The sequence below is a fragment of the Aquarana catesbeiana genome, linkage group LG06, assembly GCF_042186555.1.
Source record: "Aquarana catesbeiana isolate 2022-GZ linkage group LG06, ASM4218655v1, whole genome shotgun sequence".
In the NCBI taxonomy this organism is placed as follows: Eukaryota; Metazoa; Chordata; class Amphibia; order Anura; family Ranidae; genus Aquarana; species Aquarana catesbeiana.
This window is the reverse complement of record NC_133329.1, coordinates 205,929,294-205,951,469: the sequence shown is the minus strand read 5'-3', so window position 1 is coordinate 205,951,469 and position 22,176 is coordinate 205,929,294. Positions and strand designations below refer to the sequence as shown.

The 22,176-nt window shown below is 38.7% G+C and overlaps 1 protein-coding gene across 1 annotated transcript in view; it reads right to left on the bottom strand.

Annotated features, from left to right (window-relative positions):
- Positions 1-218: 218 nt before the first annotated feature.
- The window catches only part of GRIN2A (glutamate ionotropic receptor NMDA type subunit 2A), a 1,538,644-nt gene continuing 1,516,686 nt past the window's right edge, over positions 219-22,176 (bottom strand). Inside the window, exons 10-11 of the mRNA XM_073591222.1 lie at positions 19,427-19,665; positions 219-13,924 (exon numbers count right to left, since the gene is read on the bottom strand). Of these exons, the coding sequence (XP_073447323.1) occupies positions 12,140-13,924; positions 19,427-19,665 (2,024 nt within the window). The 3' untranslated portion in view covers positions 219-12,139. The remainder of the gene's footprint in view (positions 13,925-19,426; positions 19,666-22,176) is intronic.

Sequence of the window (22,176 nt, the reverse complement as noted above, 5' to 3'; positions counted from 1 at the left end):
GTCCCAGTGTTTTGTACTGCAGGTAGTTCTGCTGCTTGAATTGCATGCAGGGTATGCAGCAGATCAGACTGAAATCAGGGTTACATGGTTCACATAGTTACATAGTTCAATCACTCTGACATCAGGGTATAGGGAAAGATTACATGAAAATGTTTTTTGCAAAGCGAACATTCATACGTAGAAAAACAACCAAGCAGATTTGTAACAAGGCTGATTTTTATTTCTCTTCTTTGTTGAATGTGTGTGAATATTCATTATGCTGTCTGCAAGTATGCTATTTTGTAAATGACCCAAAAAAACTGTAACAAGTGAAACAAAATATTATGACTTTGACATAGCTTTGTATATAGGACCTTACAAGAACAGCATACAGTACATATGAAAGTATAATGATTTTGGCACTTTTATATTGTTTGAAACAACATGGCAGAAGTTGGGAATATTCAGCAAGGCATTGCAAAGTCAAAAACCCATAGCAAAAAATCAGATTTCAGTTTATTGTCATAAAATGTGTTAAAATGTATGTCAGAGCAAATTAAAGAAAAAAACATGCACAGTATATCTTTGCAAATACATGCAAATGTCCTCATATTTTAACCATTTAAAGGCCCTGAAAATACAGAAAGATACCTATTGCTCTGTCAGAATTGCACTGTGCTCCTAAGTCCTGTTGTAGGCTAACAATACACAGCATATTTGTGGACAGAGTAGTGTCAACCCTGCACAGATTTCTTTTGCCAATTTACTCACATCCACCCACTCTCCTACCTCCATAACATAGAAATACCAGTCTGTAGATTCCACGTAAAGAACTAGCAAAGTTAAGTACTGTCCTTGATATAACAAAAGAAGGGTGCAAATGACACAGGACAGTCCTGAATTTCTCACATGAAAAGAAGTGTTTTGCACTTATCAAACAAATATAACAAAATGATTTGAATGGTATAATCATAAGAGCCAAAATAAGGAAAACAAAAGTTCATTGTTACGTTTTACATACAAATACCTGCTTGCACTTTGCACTGCTTTATACAGTAGTATAGTTGTTCGTACTCTTACTGTATTTTCAAGTAATAACATCACTAACCATTTTAGATAATGAGTGGTAGTTTCAAAAATCATGAACTCTTTCTGTCATTCCTTTAGTAAAGTTTGTTTGATCAATATGGTCTTTACCATGAGAAAAAAGTAATATATAACACAGACACTGTTGAGCTTGCCACATTTTGGGAAACAGTTTATTATAAAACATGGTTATAAACAATGGATATATCAGTAGGTTTAGTGTGGAAAATGCAATTATCTTATTCATGATATTCATAATGTGTGGTGTTACAAGTAATAGTTTAATACTAAAAGGGAAAACGTAGTGACTGACATACCACGGATACCAAATTTGTACTAAATGTACTAAATTATTATTCTTTCATTACAGTTTTGGATGCGTTATGGTCATACACGGTATAAATTTAATTAAAATAAGACAGTGAACAAAATGGGAGAAGTTTAGAACCATGCAAATAAATCTGGCATTCCTTATTTGATTACATACATTTTGTGGCATGTATGAATGTTAAAACCTTAGCTAGGTCACAAATATTCACAATAGATGATAATGGTTCTATTGTGTTATGTACAGTTATGGAGACAAAAAAAAATTAAATAAGAGAAGTACGAAATTACTATACAGCCCTGAGTAATCATTAGCAAGGGGCTAGAATAAAAACATATATATATACACACACACACCCCTAATGCTACATAAATGTATATATGTTAAGACGCACACTGAATCCAAGTTTCACAGATTCAAAGATAACTATCCACTTTAATTAAAGTGTAGCCCTGATCTTGACCAGAGTAAATGTACAAAGGGTTTATCCCCCTTCCCTGAAATACGCATCCTCTCCTCAATTACTGATAATTGTACTGAATAGTGTGTGATATGGTGGCTCATATACTTAGTTACATGGTTGATAAGGTTGGATAAAGACACCAGTCCATTCAGTTTAACTTATGTGGGTGTGTATATTATGTCTCTACCTCTTCCCATATCCCTGTATATTTTGTTCAATAAGGTGCCCATCTAAGAAGTTTTTAAATTAGTGAAATTTCCTGCTGAAACCACCAATTGTGGAAGGGAGTTCCACATCCTTACTGCATTAATAGTAAAAAAAAATATTACGCAATTTAAGGTAGAACCGCTTCTCGTCTAATTAATTGAGTCGCCCTGTGTCTTCTTGAGTGACCTGAGACTGAATAGTTTTCTCCCAATGCAGGAATCGCCATTAAAAAAATGGATATCATTATCCTAGCCCCTTCTAAATGTCTCTTCTCCAGAAAGAGTAGGTTTAATGATTGTAATTGTTCCTCATAACTGAGCTCCTCCAGACCATCTATTAGTTTTGTTGCTCTTCTCTGGACTCTCTCAAGTTCCAGCACATCCCTTCTAATATACTGCCATTCTGCTTAGTTTTCTGTACACCTGTAAATAGTTGCTATCCTGCAGGTTACTGAGGATGCAAGGGTCAAACTCGCAGTCATCAAATCCAAAACCAAGAGAGAGCACACTGCTCCAGGCTGACTGCATACTCACCACCGTCCACAATAGATAAAAAAACAAAATGGTCGCATACCGGAGCTGCAAAATTTGCTTGATGATAATCTTCGTTTTTTATCTTTATCTTTAACTCACAGCTAGGGATGGGCCGAACACCTCCCCATTCGGTTCGCACCCAGAACATGCGAACAGGCAAAAACCTTGTTTGAACACGCGAACACTGTTAAAGTCTATGGGACACGAACATGAAAAATCAAAAGTGCTAATTTTAAAGGCTTATATGCAAGTTATTGTCATAAAAAGTGTGTGGGGACCTGGGTCCTGCCCCAGGGGACATGTATCAGTGCAAAAAAAGTTTTAAAAACGGAAATTTTTTCGGGAGCAGTGATTTTAATAATGCTTAAAGTGAAACAATAAAAGTGTAATATGCCTTTAAATTTCATACCTGGGGGGTGTCTATAGTATGCCTGTAAAGTGGTGCATGTTTCCCGTGTTTAGAACAGTCTGAGTGCAAAATGGCATTTCTAAAGGAAAAAAAGTCATTTAAAAGTACTAGCACTAGCGCCGACTATAATGAATTGTCAGTCCTGCAATACACATAAAAGTCGTTTTTATCAATGAAAACTGTGTTGTCAGAGGGGGCGGAGTCCATGACCCTGCCCCTCTCTGACAACATGGGGGAAGCCATAGGGAAGTCCCCATGCGTCAGAGGGGGCTGGGTCACCGGGTGGCCCCGCGCTACATTATATAAGAACTGTCACCTGAACAGAAGCGTCACACAGCGGAAGACTCCCACTGAGGCAGGTCGAAGGACGAAGCGAAGAAGAAGCCAGAGGAAGATGCCGGACGAGAAGACCAGAGGAAGAAGCAGAGGAAGAAGCGGGGGAAGAAGAAGATGGAGGAAGAAGAAGAACACCGAAGGAAGACCAGAACAAAGAAGAATCGGGCAAAGAAGAAGAAATTAATAAAGGAGTTGTCAAAAACCATCTCTTGTCTTTTTTAAGCTTTTTGACACTTTTTTGTGAAATGGTAGGGGTACATTTGTACCCCATTACCAAGTCACACAGCACCCTCCCAATGTTGAGGGCATGTGGCCTGGTATGGTTCAGGAGGGGGGTGCTCTCTTGTCCCCCCTCTTTTCCTGCGGTCTGCCAGGTTGCGTGCTTGGATAAGGATCTGGTATGGATTTTTGGGGGAACCTCATGCCATTTTTTTGTTTTAATTTTGGCACAGGGTCCCCCTTAAAATCCATACCAGACCTGAAGGGCCTGGTATGGAATTTGGGGGGACCCCCACGCATTTTTTTTTTTTTTTTTTAATTTTGGTTCGGGTTCCCCTGTGGGGAAATCCCATGCCATTTTTATCAATGAACTTTTATGTGTATTGCCGGACCGACAATTCATTATAGCCGGCGCTAGCGCTAGTACTTTTAAATTACTTTTTTTCCTTTAGAAATGTCATTTTGCACTCAGACTGTTCTAAACACGGTAAACATGTACCACTTTACTGGCATACTATAGACACCCCCCAGGTATGAAATTTAAAGGAATATTACACTTTTATTGTTTCACTTTAAACATTGTTATAATCACTGCTCCCGAAAAAACTTTTTTTTTTTTTTTTTTGCACTGATACATGTCCCCTGGGGCAGGACCCAGGTCCCCAAACACTTTTTTATGACAATAACTTGCATATAAGCCTTTAAAATTAGCACTTTTGATTTCTCCCATAGACTTTTAAAGGGTGTTCCCGCGGCTTTCGAATTTGCAGCGAACACCCCAAATTGTTCGCTATCCGGCGAATGGGCAAACAGACAATGTTTGAGTCGAACTCGTGTTTGACCTGAACATAAAGCCCATCCCTACCCACAGCCATTACTGCTTTATGGAGGTCCAGCAGCTTCTATGATTAGGTGACTTACATGGTCAGATCAGAAAGTCTTCCCGCACACACAAAACAGGAATACCAACGAATGCATGGCTGTCGACAATGATTTTGAACAGTCTTGTGAGAGGTTTGAAGGTGCACAAACACGCTCACCTGGAAAGTACTTGCTTCCTTTAAAATTAGTGGAGCTGCAGTTATAAGCCTGAACCTTACAATCAGTTAAGCAAAAAATAAAAAAAAACACTTAATTACTTTCAGTGTTTTAGATTATTAACATAAGAAAATGTAAGCAATGTATGTAATTTTCAAAGGTGAGAAAAAGCATGTTTGCTTTTAATCATTTTTATTAAAAAGTCTTGTATTAGAAACGTTCTTTAGTTAATAGAGGACTAGGTATAGAGGTGATCACCCACCGTCAATGCTTATATACTCATACTGGACCAACAATAAAGCATCTCATGACTGTTAAAGCCTTGCCTACCAATGCAGATTTAATCAGAATAAATAGGTTCTTTAAACAAAGGTTTTCAGTTCACATGTCATAATTTTTTTGTAGCCAGCATCTGTGATAATTTACATTCTATATGCTTCTGAAAGATAGGATGTGTATGGGGAGGGGAACCCTACACTTTTCTACACTTTGTTAATCCCCATCACATGTAGAAATAACTTTTCCGTGTTATTGTGGTGGAGAAGGTTTGACTACTACCCATGCATTTCAGTCATTTAAATGGTATACAACAAGATAAAGATATACAAGTCTATGTTTAAAGCTGACTTTCAGAAAGGTATTAAAAACACACACACAAATGAACGTGGTTAAATATTTATACATATAAATAAATAATTTTGAACACAGCTAGTGTTAAAAGTGTTTAAAAACTCTTTTAACCACATTTATTAAACAAAATGAAAATTCCCTTTGCAAAATGAAAATTCACTTTGCAAAAGAACATGCTTTATTCCCTTAGTAAGCCAACCCTGCTGCCTCCAAATATAATACAGCATACAATTTATTGTGGATAAAAAAACACAATTGGTGGCTACAAAATAAATATCTAGTAAAAATAAACAAACTATTAAAACAATAGGGCAAATTCTACAATTCAAGACGGTTTTTCTACACTTCAAGGAAAAAGACGTTCTTTCAAGGACAGTGAGGCTATGTTAAAGTGGAACAACCCTCCCTTAACAGGGGTGGAGCCTTCACTATCTATCTTCTACATACAGAGCGATTTTAACATCTCTGCCCTAGCAATTTGACACTTTAGGCCATGTTAATTGAAGGATTAACAACTGTACAACTTGCCTGACACCACTTTCACACCTCAGATCTTGTTCTTCCTCGACATCAATCAACATCTTCCTCGACACATTCCATAGTGACTGCATGAAGGTGTCTGTGTGTAAATATAAATGTTGGAGTATATTCCTGACACTCATTAGAGCTAAGGAAGTGGCTGGGATATGCTACAAAATGTGTTCAATTTTACAGAACAGATCCAGTTGAATGTGATTAAAGTGATATTAAAGGCAACTTTAAAAAAAAATAGCAGTTACATAGTAGGTGAGGTTGAAAAAAGACACAAGTCCATCAAGTCCAACCTATGTGTGTGATTATGTGTCAGAATTACATTGTATATTGTATGTTGCAGTCATTCAGGTGCTTATCTAATAGTTTTTTGAAACTATCAATGCTCCCCGCTAAGACCACCACCTGTGGAAGGGAATTCCACATCCTTGCCGCTCTTACAGTAAAGAACCCTCTATGTAGTTTAAGGTTAAACCTCTTTTCTTCTAATTTTAATGAGTGGCCACGTATCTTGTTATACTCCCTTCCATGAAAAAGTTTTATCCCTATTGTGGGGTCACCAATACGGTATTTATAAATTGAAATCATATCCCCTCTCAAGTGTCTCTTCTCCAGAGAGAATAAGTTCAGGGCTCGCAACCTTTCCTCATAACCAATACCCGACAGACCCTTTATAAGCTTAGTTGTCCTTCTTTGTACTTGCTCTATTTCCAGTACATCCTTCCTGAGGACTGGCGCCCAGAACTGGACAGCATACTCATTATTATCATTTTATCTCTGGAGTTGATCCCCTTTTTAATGCATGCCAATATTCTGTTAGCTTTGTTAGCAGCAGCTTGGAATTGCATACCATTGCTGAGCCTATCATCTACTAGGACCCCAGGTCCTTTTCCATCCTAGATTCCCCCAGAGGTTCTCCCCCCAGTGTACAGATTGCATTCATATTTTGCCGCCCAAATGCATTATTTTACATTTTTCTACATTAAACCTCATTTTCCATGTAGTTGCCCACCTCATTAATTTGTTCAGATCTTTTTGCAAGGTTTCCACATCCTGCGGAGAAGTTATTGCCCTGCTTGGCTTAGCATTGTCCGCAAATACAGAGATTGAACAGTTTACCCCATCGTTTTACGTGTTATACTTACCTACTCTGTGCAGCGGTTTTGCACAGAGCAGCCCTGATCCTTCTCTTTCTGGGCTCTGCACCAGTGCTCCTGGCTAGGGATGGGTGAACGGTTCGCTCAAGCATAAGTTCGGGCCAAACTTTAGTTGTTCAGACGTTCGGTGAACAACGAACAATGTGTGGTGTTCGCAGCAAATTCGAAAGCCGTGGAACACCATTAAAAGTCTATGGGACACTAACATTAAAAATCAAAAGTGCTCATTTTAAATGCTTATATGCAAGTTATTGTCATAAACCCGGGTCCTGCCCCAGGGGACATGTATCAATGCAAAAAAAGTTTTAAAAATTGACTTTTTTTTCGGGAGCAGTGATTTTAATAATGCTTAAAGTGAAACGATAAAAATGAAATATTCCTTTAAATATCGTGCCTGGGGGTGTCTATATTATGCCTGTAAAGTGGCACAGTTTTCCCGTGTTTATAACAGAACCACAGCAAAATTACATTTCTAAAGGACCATTCAGGTCTGGTATGGAATTTAAGGGGAACCCTACGCCAAAGTTTTTAAAAAATGGCGTAGGGGTCCCCCCAAAATCCTTACCAGACCCTTATCTGAGCATGCAACCTGGCAGGCCTCAGGAAAAGAGGGGGGATGAGGGAGTGCCCCCCCCTCCTGAACCGTACCAGGCTACATGCCCTCAACAGGGGGAGGGTGCTTTGAAGTAGCACCCCAAAGCACCTTGTACCCATGTTGATGGGGACAAGGGCCTCATCCCCACAACCCTTGCTCGGTGGTTATGGGGGTATGCAAGAGGGGGGCTTATAGGAATCTGGAAGCCTCCTTTAACAAGGGGACCCCCAGATCCTGCCCCCCATGTGAATTGGTAAGGGGTACATTGTACCTCTACCATTTCACAAAAAAAAGTGTCAAAAATAGTAAAAAAGACAGGAGATACTTTGGGACAAGTCCTTTATTAAAAAATAAAAAAAATTAAAATGTCCCACGATGTCTATGATGCCGTCCGATGAACCGAAAAAAGAAAATAAATGCAACAGCTCTGCCTCAATGGGAGGCTCCCGCTGAGTGAAGATTTTGGGGGGACCCCTACGCCATTTAAAAAAATTGGCGCAGGGTTCCCCTTAATTTCCATACTAGACCTGAAGGGCCTGGTATGGATTTTGGGGTACACCCACACAATTTTTTTCAAATTTTGGGTTTGGGGTTCCCCCTAATATTCATAACAGACCCAAAGGGCCTGGTAATGGACTGGGGGGGGGGGCCATGCCATTTTTCAATGAGTTTCAGCTATATTGCCGAGACCCGACAATTCATTACAGCCGCGATCAGTTCTAAATGTGCGAGGTTGTGTATGTCTTAAAGAATACGTAAACCCAACATTTCATATTCCTGATATGTGCCTGCTGTACCATGTACATGTGTGAAAAAGTATCCTATTCTCTTTGTATTGCTTCATTTCCGTGAAATCCCTGGTGTTCCTGCCAGTCCCTCTGCTTTCCTGTTAAAAACTAACCACACAAAGCAGGAGAACACACCATGGTCAATTTTCTAGCTATGCTAGGAACTTAGTGTGCTCTCCTCTAATTATCAGACTTGTCCTGGCACACTACCCTGCACAGCCTTTCACTGGGAAGTTCATTGTACTGCTGTTTCTCCTGCCCTAGCTCTTATGCAGCTGAGGATAGAGGGAATGTGATCACTTATGAAAAAGGAGAAAAAAGGTATTTATAATGTTTTGTATATCTATGCAGAAATGTTGTTATGCCTTTCATTTCTATTTGTAGATTGAATAGGTTGTTTTACAAGTTGAGGGTTTACAATCGCTTCAAGATTGAATGTGCAGAATTACAAATCCTTTCACAAGTAAGATAGCTACCATACCTATATATTACAGCTGTGTATTTAGTGGTTTGCCTGGAGTTCAACATTAAACATTCTAAGAAGTTATGTATTCAAATAACTGGAACTGGTAGATCTACAATTCTGCCTTTATAAATACCTATTCAGGCTACACTTCTTAAATTAAATATTTCAGATTTAACTTCATGGCTAGGCCTCAGATTGTCCAAGTAGCAAAATTAGAGTGTCGTGTAATTATTTTAGTTCTCTATTTTGCAGAGAACTAATTTGCAAATAATTAGTAAGTATTAAATAGTCTGTCTATGTATACAGTGAGTTAACATATGTATGTTGGAGCAGCCATATCTATTCATTCATGCTGTATGCTGGCTTTGCTTCCTATTTAGCAGATCTGCACATTGAATGTGCTTTCCCCCTGTTATTTCTGATTTGATTGAAAATAGACTCCACAATAAGGCTGTGTGATCTTACTGCAATATTCATTAAAGAAGAAGTGTGGGATTGGAAAACTATAAACATACATACTGTACTCACCTAGATGGCTGCAGCATCAATCTGATGCTGCAGCTGTACTTTGACAGCTCTAAGACCAAGAACTGAGTGATCACATGACCGATGATCGCTCAGTTCTCAGTCTTCACTGAGCAGGCATCCGGTGACTGTCAGTCACTGTGCTGAGAATCTGAGCCAGCTGCCGATCAGGCATCTGGGCAGATCCCCACATGATTTTTGGTTCCCTGCAGAGCTTGGACCGGCTCTTTGATGTTAGCTGACAGTGAACCTTAGCTTGTAGTCGGATGAATCTGGGTAACAGGGGTGCAGAAATAAGTGTACTTCTGTGATCTCTTTTAAAGTAAACATGTGGAAATACCTGCAGCTGTCAGCAGATAGCAAGACCTGTAACAAAATCATTCTCTAGTGCCTCCTGCCACCTTCATTGAGCAAATTGCATTGTAGGGGAAGACTGTGACTGCATTTATGCAACAGTCCAGAAAAGGGATGAGTGGTAGGAAGCCCCAGGCAATGTTGGAAAATAATATTGCTATGAAAACATGAAAACAGTATGAACTGATTGCTTATGCTATTAGCAATCAGCTGCCGAACTTAGTGTATTTTTAGGTTTATTAAAAAAAAATCTTCTAACCACATTCCCTATTATAAAGATAACCACTAAAAGGAGAATCTACAAATTTATATAAAGTACAATCATTAAAATATTGCAAAACAAGCATGTACAATTTGAAAGGCACAAACAAATATTTTTGGGTAAAGTTACACTAACCATTTAAAATGTGTGCTTACTACAAACACTCTAATTCCCTTTAATATACATGCACATGCATGTTATACATTTTTGCCCATGAAAGTTCTTGTGTTTCTGAAGATTGCTAATGCCAAAAAGGATTTTTTTTTTTGCAGAATCAAGAATAAATGATGTATCAATTCAGTGCCTGACCAAATGTTCAATATTAAAAAAAATATATAAGCCCTAACATTTTTCAGCACAAAACTTAAGTTGGGAATTTAGTATTTTATAGAATGTATAATTCTAATTGTTTGTGTATATAGAGTAGGGGACTGTGTTAAATAGGCTAGCCTTCATAAACCTTACCTCCAAACTTGTCAACTGGATTTAATTAAATAGACATTTAAAAATACCATGTGTAGTGCTGTGTCGGGTAAAGTTACTTTTTAGGATATCCAGCAAATATTTCAGAATGTTGATTTCAAATTGTGATCTGAAAACACAATGGACAGTAGCCAAACCCAGAAAGGCTAAATTGTTAAAAAAGAATGAAGAAAAGGAAATGTGTCTATTTTACCGGAGGTGACTACCAGATAACTGTTTTTTCATATCCTATTGTATGTCAGAATGACATATGACAACTGGAAATAGGACTGGCTGCTAAGGACAATAGTCAAACTTCCATGTTCTGTTTCTTCATTTTTTTTGTAATTTTTATTTTTTACTAATGACACCAATAGTGTAATATTCCACTCCAAAGAAGTCCTTTTGTCCACTGACAACATGGCACAAGTGTTTTATACAAGGTCAAGGAATAACCTTTCAGACATTTGTCAATATGGAATTCCTTTGTACAATAAACATAAAGGCATGCAGATGTAGACTACCATGCACTGATTTAAGTGCTACACATCAACATTTCAGGTGTAGCTACTAAAGATAAACATTTGTTTCCTTAATGAGAAAAACATTTTTTACGAGATCAACTGTGGTATCACGGTAAATTATTTTACCCCAATAAAATTACAGAATGTTGCTACATCTGTACTGATATTTAAATATAGATCTATAGCTATGCACTCAACTGATATATCTACAAATGTAGCAGTCATTTGGTGTACTATACACGTATATATACATAAGGTAGCAGTGTGGAATATCTGTAAGATTTTAGGCTGTTATACCCTACTTTGTAAGTTTAGAAAATAAATGTAAATAATGTAACATTGACTGGATAAATCTTTTAAAAAATAACTGAAATGAATTACTAGAGTTTTGGATTAAAAAAAATAAAACTGTTTAAAACTAGTTGTGACCATGTCACAAATCTACTGTCTGTGAATAAAAAATGTCTACAGTAGCATGAACAAAATGTTATAAATGAAAACTCTTCAATCTAGTTTAGTCTACACTATCTGCATTTATACACAAATATTGTGAAAATCATTGATTTTTTTCTTTTTAATTCTATAAGTAAAAGTAATTTTTGTCAGCTCCTTGTAGTCTATCTACAGAAAATATTTTCTTTCTCTTAAACTACATGCATACAGTATTGCTTATTTTGCTAGTAAAAACAATAGCCGACAACATACAATGTGTTTTCGAATAGTATAGTAATGTCTTAGTGTGTAAAACACATAAAATATTAGCTGCCAATATTTAATCAGATTGCATTTTCAGTGTTGGCCTATGTCATGGCTTAGTTTACTCTTCTGTAGTAAGGTTAATGACAAAAGAGCTATGTTATCTTACAGGTATATTCTGTTTCCCTACAGAGAATTCAGAGCTCCCACAGTAAAGAAAACAATTTCACATGACTTATAATCACTACAGAAGGGAATATTGTTTGGGAGTTAAGTGCATTTCGACATTTGTATTTTTCTTTATGATTGCTCATTAGTCTAGAGCCATCATGCCTTTAGGTTGTTTGAAAATATTTTAAATAAATCCAGTAAACAAAAGCAAATTATCCCAGGTAGACTGGAATGAATGGAAGCCCTGTGAATATTATGTACTGAGAAAGCTAACATTGCTTTACCTAAGCATTGTTCATTAATCTTGGATTCTGTTGGCAGCTATACTTTTTTTCCTTTTTTTTTCATTTTGCGCAAGACATGAGACATACAGTAAACATTTAAACATCTGATTCAATACTAGGCATTTTCTTAAATGCACGTCTATTGCTGCAGGAATTTGCAACCCTTGGAGCTGGGCACATACTATTCTTGCTTGAAGCATAAGGCATGACATACTCAGAAACACACATGTCATTGGGTACCCGTCCATCCCTTGAGGAATATGAAGTGGTAGATTTAATAGATGACCTTAAATAATTATCATTTCTTGCTTTAAATGATGTAGATTGTTTATAAATGTCAGAAGAGCTCTGTCCACGACTCAGGTTTTGGTTCTCCTGATAAGAATGTAGGAAAGGGTTTTCAGAGGAAATATCTGTGTAAAGGGATCTGCTTCGCTTAGTTTCCTTTAAAGAGTGTGTATAAAGTGGAGTCTTATTTCCCAATAGTTTTTCTGAGGGAACAATAAGGAGGTTAGCAAAAGGGCTTTCTTGCAAATAGCGTTCTTTGTCTTTCAAGCTTATACTACGGGATGGCCTTCCAACATCTATCTCCCTCGGTTTATTTATGTTATCACAAGAATGCTGCCTATTGATTCTTAACTTGTTCTTCTTCTGAAACTGTAGAGCATTGTTCTCGACCCAGTTGTGCTCAAAAACATCTTCAGAATGAACAGAATTAGCGGTCTCATGTAGCATTCGGTCTTCATCAATGTCATAAAGGTTTCCTATATGTAGACAGTCATCACATTTATAAGGAGACCTGGTTGAGTAGTGACCAGTATAACTGGGTACATTAGAAAGACAACTTCGGCAATGGGTCAAGTTTTGCCTATGCCTGTCATTGATTTCTGTTATAGATGCATTCTTTTCTTTTAAACTATAATGTTTATTAAATAATTTGTACTGAATATCATTGTTTGGAAGACTTTCCTCATTGTGCAAAGGAGTCCTATTAATACGAAGAGAAGAATCTGACTTTTTGTAATTGTCATTTTGATCTTGATACACCTCAGGGTACTCCCCTTCCTCCTGAGCAGGGGCATTGTCACCATACTGAGGTTGCTCCACTAAAAAATTAGGCTCCTTGTCCCCATTGATGGTGTAAATTTTATCCCGAGCAGAACTTTGTTTACTTTTTAAATAAGACAACTCAACTTCACTACAGTCTCTAGGATACTTTGATATAGATCGTTTCTTTAAATTTTCCTTACTCTTGTGAGATTTGCCATTGTTTTCAGTGTCTACCTGGCAGGTTGCTCTACTTGATGTGTCAGATGCATCAGAAAAATGCCCATCCTCTGGAAGAAAGTGCTTGTTTTTGCTGGATGGTTTGGGATCTTCATTTCCATTTTCATTGATTGAACCCTGATTCTGCCTTAAAGTCTCTACAGACTTTTTCCAAAGTTGCCTTGGTCTTGAATTTGCTTTGGGGTCTGCACTAACAGCAACCTCAACTGTGTTGGGGTTGGATTCATTTAATGTTAAGGGGTGTTGACCTTGAAACACGTAATTGTTAAGATTGTCCATATGGCGGTTGCTAGGTAGAATGGAGAGATCATGTGCATTTTCAATATATATCTCTTTTTGCTGGAAAGGTCTGTTATCTGAATAAATTAGATTTCCCTTATCTAGCACCATGTCCATCAACAGAGACCCTCTTGGAATATAATTAGTTGTTCTTTTGGGAGAATTACATTGGGATGAGTTTAGATTGCTTAAATTAGTCATGTTTTTTGATGATCTCAACAATTTTAACATGTTTGTTTGAGATGCAGTAAAACTAAAATCTGGAGATTTCCTTTTGTCTTCTATATGCACTCCATGAATACAGCTGTAAATACCCTATAAAATAATACAAACACAAAAAAAAGTTATGTTCTTCATCATCAGATGTAGCTATATATATCATTTTATGATTTTTTGCCAATTTCATTTAATATCTAAAAAAAAAATGTTTAATTTGCCTACAGCTTAGTTTCAAAATTTCAGAGGAGCTTGTTTAGTACTTCATTCTTAAATAAGGTAAAGACACAGGGAAGTGAACCTCTTACCACTTCCTGCTTCAAAGAAGTTTGGGTTCTATTTATTAAGGTGACTTTAATAAAAACACACGTGTACAAAGCTTCACAGCAATCAGTCATATTTAACCTCCCTGGCGGTATGATTAATTAGGATTTTAGTTGCTGAAAGCGGTACAATTATTTTGCATGGAAATTTGGCGTTTTATATTGTAGGCCTGTAAAAACAATAACACACTTAAATCTGTCCAACAAGAGTCTAGTAGATATCCCGGGTATGATGAAGTTTGAAACACAAAAACATAAATTATAATATAATAAAAAAATAATAATATAATAATAATAAAATTTCCCCACGATTCACTATCACTCAATTCTGCAAGTGTTCTAATTTTCTATCGCTGTTTTCTAGCTGATATAAAGCCACTTTTGACATAAAGGGACACTTTTTGGTTGCTATGGACAATCTCCAGTTTCCAGGCAGAAAGAACAGTATATATAACATAAAACTGCATGCAGGGCATGGGCCAAAGCACTTACGACAAAATGGATGTGAAATAATTTCATACAGTTCTGTAATCTGTAAGATTACAGTACTGTATGTGTTATGATTTTTACATTTTTTTAATTTGCCACCAGGCTCCGCCCCCGTGCATCGCGACGCTCGCAGGGAACAAAGCCTGGCAAAGAGAGGCTTTGGAGGAGGGCAGAGCCTGCAGACACAGCGGGGGGACATTGCAGGATCCTGGGGACAAGGTAAGTTATGCCGCACCAGGATCCTGCAATGTAATCCCGAGTGTGGCTCGGGGTTACCGCTAATGGGACTGAAATTTAACCCCGAGCCACACTCGAGATTACCGTCAGGGAGGCTACCAGTGAAAAAGGTCATGTGAATAATGAAGTAAGAATCTGATAAGGTGCTGTAAGGCAATACAGACAGTCTGATAATAAAAGCAGAAGAAAAAGCAAACATTTTCAAGGTTTAAAATGTTGCTTCCCCGGCTCATGTACAGTATCTTGCAAAAGTGAGTACACCCCTCATATATTTGTAAATATTTTACTATATCTTTTCATGTGATAAGACTGAAGAAATTACACTTTGCTACAATGTAAAGTAGTGAGTGTAGAGCTTGTATAACCATGTAAATTTGCTGTCCCCTCAAAATAACTCAACACACAGCCATTAATGTTTAAACCGCTGGCAACAAAAGTGAGTACACTCCTAAGTGAAAATGTCCAAATTGGGCCCAAAGTGTCAATATTTTGTGTGGCCACCATTATTTTCCAGCATTGCCTTAACCCTCTTGGGCATGGAGTTCACCAGAGCTTCACAGGTTGCCACTGGAGTCCTCGTCCACTCCTCCATGACAACATCACAGAGCTGGTGGATGTTAGAGACCATGCTTAAAGTAAAACAATAAAAATGAAATATTCCTTTAAATATCATGCCTGGGGGGGGGGGGGTCCCTTAGTCTGCCTGTAAAGTAGCACATTTCCCCCATGTTTAGAAAGGTACCACAAAATATTTTTAAAGGAAAAAATGTAATTTAAAATTGCTCACGACTGTAATGTATTGCCAGATCCTAGCAATATACATAAAAAATCATTTAAAAAACAGAGTGGGGTCCCCCCCAATCCATACCAGGCCCTTTGGGTCTGGTATGGATATTAAGGTGAACTCCACACCAATTTTTTTTTGTATAACAGAGTAAATTTGCCGTCCCCTCAAAATAACTCTAATAACTCAACACACAGCCATTAATGTCTAAACCGCTGGCAACAAAAGTGAGTACACCCCAAGTGAAAATGTCCAAATTGGGCCCAAAGTGTCAATATTTTGTGTGGCCACCATTATTTTCCAGCATTGCCCTAAACCTCTTGGGCATGGAGTTCACCAGAGCTTCACAGGTTGCCACTGGAGTCCTCTTCCACTCCTCCATGACAACATCACAGAACTGGTGGCTGTTAAAGACCTTGCGCTCCTCCACCTTCCATTTGAGGATGCCCCACAGATGCTCAATAGGGTTTAGGTCTGGAGACATGCTTGGCTTGTTCATCACCTTTACTCTCAGCTTCTTTAGCAAGGCAGTGGTCATCCTGGAGGTGTGTTTGGGGTCATTATGTTGAAATACTGCCCTGCAGCCCAGTCTCTGAAGGGAGGAGGATCATGCTCTGCTTCAGTATGTCACAGTTCATGTTGGCAATCATGGTTCCCTCATTGAACTGTAGTTCCCCAGTGCCAGCAGCACTCATGCAGCCCCAGACCATGACACTCCCACCACCACACTTGACTGTAGGCAAGACACACTTGTCTTTGTACTACTCACCTGGTTGGCGAAACACACGCTTGACACCATCTGAACCAAATAAGTTTATCTTGGTCTCATCAGAACAGAGGACAAGGTTCCAGTAATCCATGTCCTTAGTCTGCTTGACTTCAGCAAACTGTTCGCAGGCTTTCTTGTGCATCATCTTTAGAAGAGGCTTCCTTCTGGGACGACAGCCATGCAGACCAATTTGATGCAGTGTGCCGCATATTGTCTGAGCACTGACAGGCTGACCCCCCACATCTTCAAACTCTGCAGCAATGCTGGCAGCACTCATACGTCTATTTCCCAAAGACAACCTCTGGATATGACGCTGAGCACGTGCACTCAACTTCTTTGGTCGACCATAGTGAGGTCTGTTCTGAGTGGAACCTGTCCTGTTAAACCACTGTATGGTCTTGGCCACCATGCTCCAGCTCAGTTTCAGGGTCTTGGCAATCTTCTTATAGCCTAGGCCATCTTTATGTAGAGCAACAATTCTTTTTTTTCAGATCCTCAGAGAGTTCTTTGCCATGAGGTGCCATTTTGAACTTCCAGTGCCCAGTATGAGAGAGTGAGCCATAACACCAAATTTAACACACCTGCTCCCCATTTACACCTGAGACCTTGTAACACTAACCAATCACATGACACAGCGGAGGAAAAATGGCTAATTGTGCCCAATTTGGACATTTTCACTTTGGGGTGTACTCATTTTTGTTGCCAGCAGTTTAGACATTAATGGCTGTGTGTTGAGTTATTTTGAGAGGACAGCAAATGTAAACTGTTATACAAGCTGTACACTCACTACTTTACATTGTAGCAAAGTTTCATTTCTTCAGTGTTGTCACATGAAAAGATAGAATAAAATATTTACAAAAATGTGAGGGGTGTACTCACTTTTGTGAGATACTATACATGCTGCACACAATATAGAGGTTTTTATTTTTTTTTGTCACATAATAAAATAGCTCTAACTAGCTCTAAATAGCTCTAACTCCCACAACAGGGCTGAATTACATGTAATGTCACCCACTGATTTTCATTGCTCCCCCCATGTCAGCAGGGATAGAATTTTCTTCCACCAGCTGCAGCATTGACACATGTCTAAGCCAGAACAGTGTGATCACATAATTGTAAAATTTTAAAAGCTGTGGTTATTTTAGCCTTTCCTTCTACTTTAGGTGCTAAAACGGCAGTTGGGTGTGATTAAGATGTTTTTGGTGGAATCAAATCACCAAAAGAACAATAAAGGTACATACACATTTTATATGGCATGCAGCGATAAATCCACAATTCTGAGCAATCTCTGTAAAAAAAGATCATTCTCCAAACATGTACTATATTTTGTATATGAAATTTCTGTATGCCATGGCATATGGAGGGACAAGTGAAAAGCATTTATCTCAAGTGTTGGGGAGGGTCCGCAGACGAATTGACATTTCCCTGCTCTGGTAGTATCTCAGGATCAATTTAAAACTAAGCTAAAAAGAGGATTCTAGAGTGCTGCTGTACATTTAAAGAGAAATAGCTGCCTCCAAGTAAGCCTGCTCTTAATTTATGCATTTCTATATATGTCTCATAGTTGAGAACTCAGTTTTCAAAATGTAGATTTGGTTCCCCACTATAAATTATTTTGTGAAATATTTTAATGTTGTATAGAAAGTATTAATAACCATGCACTTTTACTATTTATGTGTAATAAATGATGCTGAAGAGTTAAACCCTAAAAAAAAAGAGCTCCTGTTCCCTTATAGCAGATTAAACAGTACAGTGCTTGTGTTGTCTAATCTGCCCCCCTCTAAGATGTAAAAAACCTGTCTGATCCTGCCTGTTTTTGTGTCCCCCCACTGACCATGGTAATCATGGCTGCTGAGCCCTGATTACTGTGGTTAGTTTACGTGATTCTGTCATCCACAGCTCTCCTCTCTCCCCCTCCCTCCCTGCCTGTCAGCTCGTGTGTGTGTGAGCTGTCTCCATCCCCCCCTTCTGCCACAATGAGCAGCAAAGTAAACTGTTAAAAAAATACACTGCCAGACCCTCTCTTTTATGCAGCCATAACATAACGAAGCCTGTAAATACCTTTTTTCAGATCTCTTCAGGCTGGTCATGTGACTCCTGGATGCTCTCCTACCCCATCTAAGGGCTACAGCAGGAGGGGCTGAGCGGCCAACACAGCGGTCATGTGATCTCCCCTGGCTGATGTCAGAGGGAGATCTCGGTCCCTCCCACTGTAGCCCGTAGATGGGGTAGGAGAGCAGCCGGGAGTCACATGACCAGCCTGAAGAGATCTGAAATAAGGTATTTACAGGCTTCGTTTTGAACAAACGCTTATACTGTGTGTTTTGGCTACATAAAAGAGAGGGGCTGGCAGTGAATTTTTTTAAAAGGTTACAAACACTTTAAACCTTCTGATAGTTTGTTGTATCTCTTGTAATTTTTTTTAGTGAAAACTCCTGGAGTTCATTGGTCTGAATATCTTATCTGTTGTGGCCATTATGAGGGAGTCCCTGATTTTTATTTCAGGGGAATGCAACTGGGACAGGTAAAAGTGAGTGGGAACACCCAAAAGTCCAGAGAAGCCTTGGAACATGTCAGGAACCGTGACAAGAACTACTCATAGTTGTAGTGTCCAAAACCTATAAGAAAACATGGACTGACTTAGTCTAATAGGCTCCACCTCTAAATAAAATATCACTAGTAGAACAGCCTTTAAAGAATGTTAAGTGCATATGTACAAAGGTTCCCACTTAAATAGAAAGTGGTTTCCCCACTTTCCTCTCAGAAATTCAAATGGTGACCTTCCCATATCCAGCAATGGTTTATGCCAGTTTATGCCACTGAAAAAAATACAATGAGAGATATGAAGTACTCTGGGAAAAAAGCAAAAAAAAACCTTAGTGTTGAGGTGGGAGCTAAATCCGAAATCAAAATTTGAGCTAAACTTTTATTTATGTTCTATTTCAAACTGTAAAGTACCATTGTACAGTAGCCTGATTTTTTTCTATGGTTCAACTTACCCTACTTATGGAAAATAGTAGTCCTGGTTTTCCTGTACAAACACCAGTAAAGCAGTATCTTAGTTTCCAGTAAAATAGATGCTCCCAGACAAAGGTAATCAGACTCAAACCCATGGCTGCTGCCAGCATGTAGAAAACACCTGCCATGTTATCAATATCAAGCTGGCTGCTCATCACTTCATTCTTCTCATTATGACAAATGCCAGTGAGCCACAAAGTCTCTAGTTCTTCCATTTCACCTAAAGACAAAATAGTTAATTATACTGATGATTTAACAAATGTGTTTATCTGCATCAGAAGAAACTTTTTCTTGATAATATTTTATAAAAATGAATAAAACCAAAAATTGTGAAAATGTGTCTGCCTTTAACAAACAAGGATGTTCACATGTATTTTGTAACACTGAGAATATTTTGCGCTGCGGACATGTGACAATAACACTTTCAGCCTCACCCTGCACAGAGTTTTAACTGAAATGTGCACTGTTCACAGTAATGGTTATAGCAATTCTGATCTTTAAGATTTAAGAAATGTCTGTGACATCCACTGCCATGCCAGACAGGGATGAAAGCATGGTATCTTTCCTCAGAATGCAAGGTTTATTACATTTTTGATTAGAGCAATTCGATAATCAGCTTAATAAATTTAAAGCATTGTTTTAATGAAACAAAAAGAAAAAAGGTGCAAGAATTATAATTATACAAAATATATGACAAAAAACTGAGAATACGCAACAGCAAAATAAATGCGATTAAAAATACTTAAAGAAGTACAGCCAAAGCTCGTTTGGCTGTGCTTCTCGTATGGATCACAGGAGTGCATTCCTGTGACCCGTTTTCAGCAGAGCGGGCTGAAGTCTGTTCTCTGCTGATGTCACAGGGCCCGTTCAGGCACTACGTCATAGCAACAATAAAGTCTGGATCCGCCAGGTGCATGGACTGACACCCGGCTCAGCCTCTCAGTGAGCCGCTGAGAGCCTGAGCTGGCTGCCCCCACCTCCTCCACAGCCCAGCGCTCCAATGAGTGAAGAGGGTAAAGAGCAGTGAGCTTTGAATGACAGTGTCAGGGAAACAGACGCATCCCCATGCACAGTTCCACAAGGTCAGCTAACCAGCACAGGCAAGGTCACGCTAACGTGCATCAGCACACACGAAGGTACAATACCGTTACTAGACGAACGCCTGGCGCCGTGATCGGGTGGATGTGCATGCGTGACAATGCCGCAATTGTGCGTACGCGCGAACGGAATGGTGCGCGCACGACGTGATACAGGCGCTTTGTTTATTTAAACGTTCCACTGACAGTGCCACATCGCTGGATTATCATCAGCTCTTCCTGTGTTCCTGTGATTGAGTTTCCTGTTTTCCTGACCTCCTGTGTACCGACCCGGCTTGTTTATTTACTCCTCTGAACCTCCTGACTCTACGTACTGGCTTGCTTTGGACTCCTGCCTGCTCCCTGCATCTGACCCCGACTTGATTAACGGACTCCGCATTCCTCTGTATCCTGTACCTGGATTTGTTGATTCGGTTCTTGGACTGTCTTACTGTCTTACGTTGGACGTGGACTGTTATGGAGCTCAGAATAAGTAACTATACATCACAGGACATACCCTCTTACTAGCCACTCCTCCTCATGTACACATGTCAGCCTACTGGCTCACACAGACTGTGTTCCCGTTCTCTCAGGCTCTAATGAAGAGGTCACCTTCGAAACGCGTCAACCTTGTTTAAACATCTGCCTCTATATGGGCATATCCCCATTTTAACCTTCAGTGTATATTCTGTCACCTGTTTTTATGAAAGTATTATTTGTATTATTCAGATGGTTATATTTATTTGTTTGTATTCCATTATACATGATTAAACCAAATATGTTTTGATGTAAGCGGTTGATCACACGCCCTCCATCCACCTCCTTCCACAAAGCTCTATTCTCAGTGCAGAGGCGCCAGGGGACAGATGCAGCATCGGATCAAGGTACGTATGAATCTGAAAAAAAAAAAAACCCTTTACTTCTCTTTTAACAAGATCACCTGGTCCTAGATTCTACACCTAAGAGATGGCTATCAGGGATGATTCCAGGCCAGATTTATAAACAAAATTATATTTTGCTATGACCATTTTTTTGGTCGCAATTCATGCAGGAGATGAATTGTGTCTCATCTGCCTTTCTACCTTATAATATAGGGTTGTTTGGTATTGAATGGATTGTAATTCTCTTAAACATTGAGGTGGATGCCTATTATTAATGCAACACTACCTTATCAGGATTTATAATTTATGTGTATGTTTTGGTTCTGTCATTTACACAAACACCACACTGAAGTATTTACACCCTTAACTGCTTGCTAAAATATTTACTACCAATTTTAAAACAAGCTTAATTAAAAGTCTTTGTTTAATGCTGTTTTTATGACAGCTGTTAGTGCTCTGACTTGCCAGACCATTGCTAAGTACTGTTTATGTTACTGCTAGGAATTTTGATGGCAATTTTACAACACCTATTTGCAAGCTTGAAATAATAGATATCTTGCTAATAGGTTTAATTACCTCCAATGTTTATTAACAGGCTGTGAAGACTAAGTCAAGATGTTTATGCTCTCCTGTGTCTATTTTAAAGGGGCACACAGGAGGGTGCACATGCCTAGTGCATTAGAAAAGGTTTATTGTATAAAGGGAAACATCCAGCCAAATGGATGCTCACAAAAATAAATGTAAACAGGCGTATGACACCAAATCTCAGTCCAG